Source organism: Condylura cristata, unplaced genomic scaffold (genome assembly GCF_000260355.1).
Source record: "Condylura cristata isolate star-nosed mole 26May11 unplaced genomic scaffold, ConCri1.0 scaffold00010, whole genome shotgun sequence".
NCBI lineage: Eukaryota > Metazoa > Chordata > Mammalia > Eulipotyphla > Talpidae > Condylura > Condylura cristata.
The window spans coordinates 54,112,253-54,122,099 of NW_004567111.1; the positions used below are offsets into that span (position 1 = coordinate 54,112,253).

The following is a 9,847-nucleotide window of genomic DNA, read 5'->3' on the forward strand; positions in this document are numbered from 1 at the left end:
TATTCTTAACCACTGTGTCATAAGTTGTGGATGGGTAAATTAATGCAAGAATAAGATGCCTTAATGTAGTCTGGATTTTTTCTGTAGTTTTATGATAGAAAATATAAGGAGGAAATATTAGAAAAAACTCGGTTTATGCTTCATTTTTACTAGAGGCTACTTATGAATGTTTTTATTAAATGTAACTGATAACAAATGCTGGCTAAAACATTACAAGTAAGTTGTGGGCATTTTCAAATTGTGCAGTTTTGTTCCTGTGAGCTACATGATTTTGTGAATTAGGCCTAAAACTTTGATATAGTTAAGAATAAACCATATCTCTTTTTAAAATTTTGTTCAAATTAGGCAACAGCTGTTTACCAAGCAAAAGAAAAACTCAAATCAATAGAAAAAGCAAGAAAAGGTTAGTACTGTGAGAGCACTGACTGGTTTCCTAAATAATCCAGGTTTGGGTTTGCAGAAAGTGGTAAGTGTATTGCTCTTGATAAAGTGCCCACAAATTTATCTACTGTGCTAGGTACTTCTAGGTAGTATTCTGGTTATAAGAAACAGTTATATAATGCTGTGTCTAAATGTGCAATAAAGAGAATGGGTTTTATAAAATTATTGAGATGGAAAGAAAACTATGGGCTAGAAGTAGGTAGGATTTGAATTGTAGCTTACAGATGGGTCAGAAAATAAACGAGATCATCCATTGGTGAACTGGGAAGGGGTTAAGATGTCATGAAACCAGAATTAGCTAGTGAGATTGTAATGTATGCACATGTACAGGTACAGAAGCCCTGGCATACTTTTCTGTTCCAAATGGCTTCTCTCTTTAAAAAATTTCCTTTTTGAATCTTTTAGATTGAATACTAACAGAGGTTTAAGGAAAATTTTGGTTTTGCTTTTTAATTTTTTTGTACTTGGGATTTACATTAGTGGTCTCAGATTTGTCTTTTCCTGTTTCAGATAACTGCTGTTAATGTTTGGTGTCCTTCCATATTATTTTTGGACCTATGCATTTACATATGGATAATAGTAATACAAATACATGTGTGTACAATATACATTCAAAAACAAGCATTTTAATATTTATTTCTAATAGTATCAGGTTAATGGGTACATATTTAGCAGTTTTCCTTTCACCAAATGCATTATGGGCATCTTTATAGTCAGCTCTCCTGCAGCCCATGGTCATATATACAAATAGTTGAGGGGTAGAGTATAAACTACAGCACTATTTAAGTAGTTTGAATATCATTGTGAGGTAAAACACTCTTTGTTTTATCTGTCTTTACTATTGCTTTCAGAACAGTAATAGTATTTTTGATAGTTAGTAACTGGGGTTGAATGGTAACCATTCTAGTATCCCAAATTTTAAACCTTTAATTACTTCAGCTAATTTTTCTGAATGAATGTTCTTTAGTTTGAAGACATAAAATTTATGCTTACAATGTACATACAGGTACTGTTAGGAAGGTTGGTAACTCAGGTTATCCTATTTTCAGATAATTTAAATATGATGTAGCTATGATATATGCATTTCATATTAATAGACTAAACACTACATTTTCTTGACTATTTCAGGCGCTATCTCCTCTGAAGAAATAATTAAATATGCACATAGGATTAGTGCAAGCAATGCTGTGTGTGCCCCACTGACCTGGGTTCCAGGTAAAAATACTGTCCTTTTTTTCATTAGCTATGTATGTATTTTTGAAACTTCTTAGGTAACTATACAGAAATAGGGAATAAAGATTTAATATGGAATATATGTACCCTTAGAAACATCTGCTGCGTATTTTGACACCTTTTATGTCTTTACAAGAAAGAATATAAGTCATGAGATTTATCGATTTGGTTTTTACAGAATCATTGCTACTAGGGACATGTTTCTTTCCTTTAAAAAAAGGAAATTAAAATAATGTGATGATTCTAAAACTATAAATTTATAAAACCAGGGCTGGCCCACGAGCCAACATTTAAGAGCCATTAAGTCTTCCACAAAGATTCCAGCTGGGGAAACAGTCCTGACTGTTGGGTGATAAAAGATCAAGCACTGAGCACTCAAAACAAGCACACAGACTGCAAAGAAGAGGAGTAATTAGAAATAACAAGGAGTAATAAGCTACAATTAATACTGACAGTGAATAAAATGCTTAGAAGTGGATTCCTAAGATAAAGCTCCAGCAATGTTTTGGGAGGAATGAGGGAGTTCTCTCAACTTCAGTAATGCCTGATACTGGTATTTTGCCATATTAAAAGCATCAAGGGTGGCTACAAGTATGTTTTTTTGTTTGTTTTTGTTTTTTTGGTAGGCAAGGGAGTTGTGGGTTAAGAATCTAAAATACGTGAAAATACTACCCAAAAAATTTGTCCAAATCTGGCCAAGTTTTTGTCAACATAAGCATGTCATTTAATATACTTTTATAAGGGGTTCCTGATATTCCACTGCAGAGTTACAGGAATAACTAACAAAGAGGTGGTTTAGATGAGTTTTAATTCCAGTATTTTCTAATTTATATTTAAAAAGGTGTGTTGTCATCCCTTAGTGTATGTATCATTGTTATATTCTTATTAGGTAATACAAGTCAGAACAACCAAGATCATTATAAGATTTTTTTTTAAAGTATTTATTTATGCATATAAGAACTGGGGTACAGTTCAGAGAGGTGTGAGAGGATTCACTAGAGACAGAGTGGGGAGCAGGACAGGCAGACATTGAAATAACATGCTGAGAGGAGCAGTGGGCAGGTCAGGAGAGGTCTGCCACACCACATGGGTCACCCCCTTGCTGGGAATCCAACTCGTGCTGAGTGGCTGTGGATAGCTTCATAGTGTTCCACTTTAACCTATTAAGCCACCAGGGAAGGCCCTATAGTAAGTTTTTTAAATGGTTATTTGGAATGTTTCCTAAAATGACAGTTTTTTTTTTTTTTTAATTTGCAACAGAAAAGAAATTTAAGTACATGTATTTTTTAGTATATTATACGCTAAGGAACAATTGATAACTATCATACTCCAAAATTGAAAAAGTAGATTAGGTTTTTCTTTTTTTAAGATTTATTTATTTATGCATGCAGAACTTGGGTACAGGCTAGAGGTGCAGGGGCAGTGAGAAGATTCACCAGAAACAGTGGGAAACAGAATAGGCAGATTGATGAAGTACACTGCTGAGGGAAGCAGCGGGAGAGACAAGAGCAGTCTGCTGCACCACGTGGATCACCTCCAGGGCCAAGGATCGAACTCACACTGAAGCTGCTGCACTAGCTCTGCAGTGTTGCGGTCAGATTAAGTTTTTCAAAGTCAACTAAGGAAAAGTAATACTTGAGAGAAAACATTCATACTTATTTTGTATATAAATGAAAGTAGATAAAATAGTCTTCCCCTCTTTTTTTTAAGGGGACCCACGAAGACCTTACCCAACTGATTTGGAGATGAGAAGTGGATTATTGGGTCAGATGAATAATCCTTCCACCAATGGTGTGAATGGTCACTTACCAGGGGATGCGCTTGCGGCAGGCCGATTACCAGGTAATGTTAATTAGAAAAATACTTTAAAGCAGAACATCATTTTCAGATTGGATGATGATGTAATGTCTGGCTGTTGAGCAAGTTTAAGGTAACCCAACTTATTTTAATAGCTATATGCTCAGTCATTTTATCTTGCTCTCTACTTACTCTAGTTTAAAGACTTCTAGGTGGAAGTTTTGAAATTCTCTCAAATGTTAAAATGCCCTTTCCGCAGGCATTAGGCATCGCCTTTATTATTGCTGTAAACATTAGTTTGAAGATTGTGAAAAATATGATGTAACTTAGAATAAAAAAATACACATGTTGAATTTAAAGTATGTAAAGTAAATACACTCTTGGGAAAAAAACAAGCTAAGAAAATGAGTAACAAAGCTATTTAAAGATTTTTTTTAATAATTTTATAAAAAGCATCATTGTGAAATTTGGCACATTCTGAATTCAGTCTTCAAATTTTACATCCAGATTTGTGCTATTCTTATATTTATATTCCCCAGTTTTGTCTTTTGCATATGATTTGCTTTGGTAAAGCATTTTAAAAGTTAAAAAATAGTATAGAAAAGGAAAATATTAACCTTTTTTGAGCAATAAACATTAATATTTTACCTATTTCATGTTTCCTATAAATTGTTATGTAGTTTAAATAACTTTTTTTTAAAGATTTATTTATGCATACAAGGACTGGGGCATGGGCCAGAAGTACAGGGGGTGAAAGGGTTCACAAGAGACAGAGATGGGCACAGAACAGGCTGATCTACTGAAGTAAACTGCTGAGGGGAGCAGAGGGTGAGACAGGAGAGATCTGCAGCGCCACATGGATCACTTCCTTATCTGGGGATCTAACTTGTGCTGTAGTGACTGTGAATAACTTTATAGTGGTGTGCTTTAACCTGTTGGACCACAGGGAAGGCCCTAAATATTTGTTTATTTGCATAACATTTCAATGTAAGATTTCCTGTGTTATTAAGAATACCTTTGTAAGCATCATTTTTGTTAAAGTACAGACTAAAAGTCACTGCATTAATTTGCCTAATTTTTCTCATTGTGATTATACTGTCACATACCAACTATAGTCTAGTCAGAAGAAACCACACAACAGGAGGAACATTATAAAGAATCATTAACTAGTAACAAGATCCTAAAAATAAAGAATTTTTTTTTTCCTAAAAAAAGAAGAAAAAAAAAGGGGAACAAGTATCAAAAAAAAAACAAAAAACCTCCCCCCAATCCCAAGCCAAAGCCAAAAGTCCGGGCAAGGGGCCCCTGGTTCAAGGGGTGCATCTGTGACCCACTGGTGACACAGGCCAGAATTAACAGACAGGAAATTATCCACTGAGGCTCTGGGGACATATGCTGGGAAGCTTCTCTTTAGGCTAAAAGTAAAACTAATTCTGGGAAGCCAGTGAGTTTGATAGGGATAGGAGGTGAGCTGGACTTGAACTACACATCACACCAGCACAACAGGAATAAGGAAAACACTGGATCCAGGAGGAGAACCCCATTCCTGCAGAGTCCCTCCAGCACCCTCTACTGTACAAAGCTTAGGTTGTGGCTACTGGCAAAGGAGATAGGCTTTCAGAGTCCAAACAGAACGATAAACTGGAAGCTTCAGAGGGATTTTGATATCTGGCACACCATTCAGCTAATGTAGCTTGACCCTTTTAAAATTTACTTATAGTCTTAGACTATACCTGTTTATATGCTACATTCTTTCTTGAGAAAGAGATTATTACTGGTTTTTGTTATATTTCTAATGTGGATACATTTTCTTTGATGAGAATCACAATAGCAGTTCCTTTGTCTTCTAAGAAATTGTATAAAGTTATTAATACTTAATAATGGTATATATCAAACCCTTCATAACATGGAGTATATGAACTAATGTATATTATATCTGTATACAGCATAGATAAACATTTGATTTGAAATTATGAATGTCCTGAAAAAAAGAAATTGACATGTCAACAGATATATGAAGTTATTTATAGGAAAGTATGATTTTAAAGAAACCCAAGTTGTAGCTACTAAAGCATGGCCTTTTTCCTTGATAAATTTAATCTTTATTAAATACTTTAGCCAATGTGTATTTTGATTTCTAGCTTTAAAAGACATTTGCTTCAAAAATTTCCATGAAGGGAATTACTTAGTAGTAGAAATGTTCTAATCCATTTTCTTTCTTTCCTCCAGATGTCCTTGCACCACAGTACCCATGGCAGTCAAATGATATGTCGATGAATATGTTACCACCGAATCACAGTAATGACTTTTTGTTGGAACCTCCAGGACATAATAAAGAAAATGAAGATGATGTAGAGGTTATGTCAACAGATTCCTCTAGCAGTAGCAGTGACTCTGATTAAAAAAAAACCAGACATAACAGAATCTATTACTTTAGTTCTGTTTCCTAAGCAATAGCAAACCTGTAAAATAATCCAGGTAATAATGGCTATCGGAAATTGTGTAGCCCATTAAACTTTTTTTTTTTAAGCCCAAAATCATGGTTTAAGTTCTAAAACACTTAATAGTGAGAGAATAATCAAAATTTACTGTTGAAAGATTATTCTGGCTAGTGCTGTTTTGTCTTCTTGTACTCTAGTTGTGTTGAACTTGTACATAGTAGTTTTGAAAATAAAACTGGATGGAGGTGATTCATGTATGTATCACTAATAGTCCTCCTGGAATTATTCTGAAGCATTTTGTAAAAAGCAGAGTCATTAATGTACAAATAAGAAAATCCTTACTTAAAAGTGAAGGTTTCTGTCAATAGGAATAGGAGAAATTACCTCAATCTGTACTTATTTGTAAATAACTATTGTAATTTTTGTAAATAAACTCACTCTGGTTTTGTTTAATTTCAGTGTGCTTTCATTGTAAGTAGGAAGTTCTATAAACGGAATTGCACTTCATACATAAGTAGAATTCTGGAATAAAAAGGAACATGATAACGATGGAGACATCTGACTACTTGTAACACAACAGGCAAGATTCACAAAGGCCCAAATTGCTGTTCTTAAAAGAAATGAATTGGGTTTTTTAAGCAGTTAAAAGTTTTGCTGTGTGTGTGTGTGTTCTCCTTAAATGGTAAAGTGTATTAGGAATTAGTCAGCTGCACTCAGTTGAAATGAGATGATCTCAATTTAAAAGTTTTGCGGTGTGTGTGTGTGTTAGGATTTAGCCAGCTGCACTCAGTTGAAATGAGATGATCTCAATTTGTGTGTGTGTTTGTGTGTGTTAGGATTTAGTCAGTTGCACTCAGTTGAAATGAGATGATCTCAATTTGTGTGTGTGTGTGTTTGTGTTAGGATTTAGCCAGCTGCACTCAGTTGAAATGAGATGATCTCAATTTTTTGTCAACACCCAAAGTATTTTTAGGACTCAGTCAAGCATGTGGCATTGTAATCATCAGTTCTGAATAGGGTTTTGACCTTGACCGTGTCAGTGTTGCAGTATTTTTTCACAGCCTGTTTGATCTGTTCTTGTTGACCTTGACATCCACAATGAATAATGTGTTATCTTCTGTTCTTCACTGCAGACTTGGTGGTGATACAAGGGGTGGGGAGAGGTAGGGGCACTTAATGACGTACTGGTCAAGCTTGTTTCTCCTTGGGATGCTCTTCCAAGGATATTTGGGCTGCCTTCAGACCTGTCGTGTCTTGGACAGTGGGAAGGTATGTGACCTGGGGATCTTTTTCTGTTATGGATGCCTTTCAGACTTGTGCTGGCCTTCAAGAGACTCAAATCTGGGAGGGGCAGAAGTTTGCTTTGCTTTTTGCTGCACTATTTGTGAAAGGCAATAAAGTCTGATCTTTAACAAAACAGGAGTCCTGAGGGATAAAAGGGAAAGAGTTATGCATAATAGGCAAGCAAGGTCAAGTTCTTTGGCACTGATACAAATACCTGCTTAGTGAAAGAAAAGCCAGCCTTGCTGCCTTAACCCTTGTAGTATAAGGAACCACGTATTCCTGTAGGGTTAGCATGAGTGGCATCCTGCATGTCAACTAGAACAGCAGTTGCCCTGACCCTTGTTACTATTGACTGGGAAGCGCGGGCAATCCCTGAGCCAGGCCCAGCTAATGAAGTTCAGTCACAGGCCAGAGCCATGTCTTTGATGTAGAAAATCCAACCCTTCTTCATAATATTTTACCCTCAACTGAACATGGGGGACATGTAACATGTATGATTAATGGCTGAGTATGCTCACCATTACTTAGATGGTAGCATCTTTTCCTGAAAGAATACATAGTTATAACCTCCCTATGAATCAAAACCTATAAACTCAAAATATAAGTCTGGGAGCTTCAGATAAGGAGGTAGAAAATATCAGTGGTACATTTCAACAAGAACAAATATGGTGAGAGCATAGGGTATGAGAACATGAATGGAAAAATTAGTGTATGGAAAATTAAAGACTTTGCACCTTAGGTTAAAGATTTTACCCCACTGGCAATGTGCAATTTCTAAAGAAGTTTGAGAAGATAAGACATGACAAAATTTAGGCTTTCCAAAGTCATCCTAGAATGCCAAAAGTATGTCAATGGGTTAAGATGGTAAATTTTAGTTATATCTATTTTTACATCAACCAGTCAATCAGGAGTAAATTGCAGGAACAGGAGAAAAAATTTATAAGACTTGAACCCTGGAACAGATAGTTGGAACAACAGTGTCATAAAGGCTGGATTCTATAGACATAAAGGAATAGATTGAAAAAAAGAGTGATGTTAGTAAGGAAAGGGAATCTCTGTTCAGCAGTTCAGCAGATGGTACAGCCATTCCCTGAGAGCCCATTAGGAGGAAGTTCAATTTAGATACATCAAGTTAGAGGACTGCTAAAAATTTTGGCTTGCTTTCCTGCTACTTTGTTCTTACTGCTCATAAACTGTTGTAATAAAGTGAGGAGTGATAGATATTTGCATAGAAAGCCATTAAGCAATATGCAAAAACCAAATATTTAAATATTTACACATTTAAAATGGGGAAAAATCTGGAATGGGAAGTGTGCTTAAGACTTAAATAGGATAGTCTTAATTTACAGTATTAGGATGTGTTTATATTAAAGTTTAAGTGCGATGGGTTAAATTAATAGTATAAGTTTTACTAAGCATCTGTCAGTATTTGGCACACAGTCTACACATATGTTCATGGAGAGAATTCTATGTGTAATTTCTTGTAGTCTGTAAAATCGAAGACTTAGTACATACCTCCTAGTTAATGTGTATCATTTTCTATAATTTGCATCTTTCATAAACAGTACTGAAGGGCAACTCATTTCTGTATACAGCATAACCAAATTATTTTTTAAGATTATTTATGTTTATAGAACTGGGGTACAGCCAAGAGCTTCAGGGGCAGTGGAAGATTCCCCAGAGACACAGTGGGGAGCAGAACAGGCAGATCAACAAAGTATACTGCTGAGGGGAGAGTGAGGGAGACAGGAGAGGTCTGCTGCACTATGTGGGTCGCCTCCAGGGCTGCGGATCGAACTCACTGAAGCGGCTATGGCTAGCTTGCAGTGCTGTGTCCCAACCTATTGTGCCACAGGGAGGGCCAATCAAATTATTTTTGAAAAAGAGAGAGGGGGCTCTCCCTGGTGGTGCAACTGGTTAAAGCACCACATTATGAAGCTTTCCGAAGCCACTGTAGCACAAGTTCAAACCCCCAACTAGGCAGCTAACCTACATGGCATGGCAGACCTCTCCTGACCCTCCCACTGCTCCCCTCAGCAGTGTACTTCATCAATCTGCCTGTTCTGCTCCCCATTCTGTCTGGTGAATCTTCTCACCCACCACACCTTTGGCCTGTACCCAGTTCTGTAAGCATAAAATAAATCTTTAAAAAATAAAAGAGAGGACTCATTAGTATGTGATCTTACTTTCAATGAGGATTTTGTATGTTTTCTCCCATAAAAATGATTTTCTAAGCTTTCCTATTCTACAGTTCCTGGGTGACATGATCCTTCGTGCTTCAAAAGAGAGACTATCTAAAAGCATTTGCTTCAACTGGAAAGCCGGCAGTCAGGATAACAAGTATCTTTTCCAAGTGCATCTAAGAATAAATTCATATGTACCTCTGGGTTAACTTTTGTTAGGATGTTCAAAAGTAGCAGTTAACACACCTATATTGAGATCGACAACTCCTCAAGGCTTGATTTAGCAAACAAATGTAGAGATATCAGACTTCCCAGTAACTGGTAAACTATGAAAACATTGCTGGTAGTTGGCATTCATTATTCTGACTAAAGGCAATTCTCAGATTATCTAAGAATTAACTACTTAATAGTGCTAAATTCTGTTTCATGCAATCTCACCATTACTTAGATGGTAGCATCTTTTCCTGA

General features: G+C 36.1%; 2 protein-coding genes across 3 annotated transcripts in view; one reads left to right on the top strand and one right to left on the bottom strand.

The window, feature by feature from the left end:
- MED4 (mediator complex subunit 4) overlaps positions 1 to 5,887 on the top strand; it is a 10,447-nt gene extending 4,560 nt beyond the window's left edge. Inside the window, exons 4-7 of the mRNA XM_004680256.2 lie at positions 346 to 403; positions 1,570 to 1,656; positions 3,385 to 3,516; positions 5,701 to 5,887. Of these exons, the coding sequence (XP_004680313.1) occupies positions 346 to 403; positions 1,570 to 1,656; positions 3,385 to 3,516; positions 5,701 to 5,873 (450 nt within the window). The 3' untranslated portion in view covers positions 5,874 to 5,887. The remainder of the gene's footprint in view (positions 1 to 345; positions 404 to 1,569; positions 1,657 to 3,384; positions 3,517 to 5,700) is intronic.
- The window catches only part of NUDT15 (nudix (nucleoside diphosphate linked moiety X)-type motif 15), a 10,090-nt gene continuing 6,027 nt past the window's right edge, over positions 5,785 to 9,847 (bottom strand). Inside the window, exons 4-5 of one of the 2 annotated variants that reach the window (XM_012723319.1) lie at positions 7,098 to 7,337; positions 5,847 to 5,865 (exon numbers count right to left, since the gene is read on the bottom strand). In XM_012723319.1, coding sequence (XP_012578773.1) covers positions 7,248 to 7,337 — 90 coding nt within the window. In that variant the 3' untranslated portion in view covers positions 5,847 to 5,865; positions 7,098 to 7,247. Of the gene's footprint in view, positions 5,866 to 7,097; positions 7,338 to 9,847 lie in introns of both variants that reach the window. The other variant, XM_012723321.1, reaches the window with a different exon arrangement.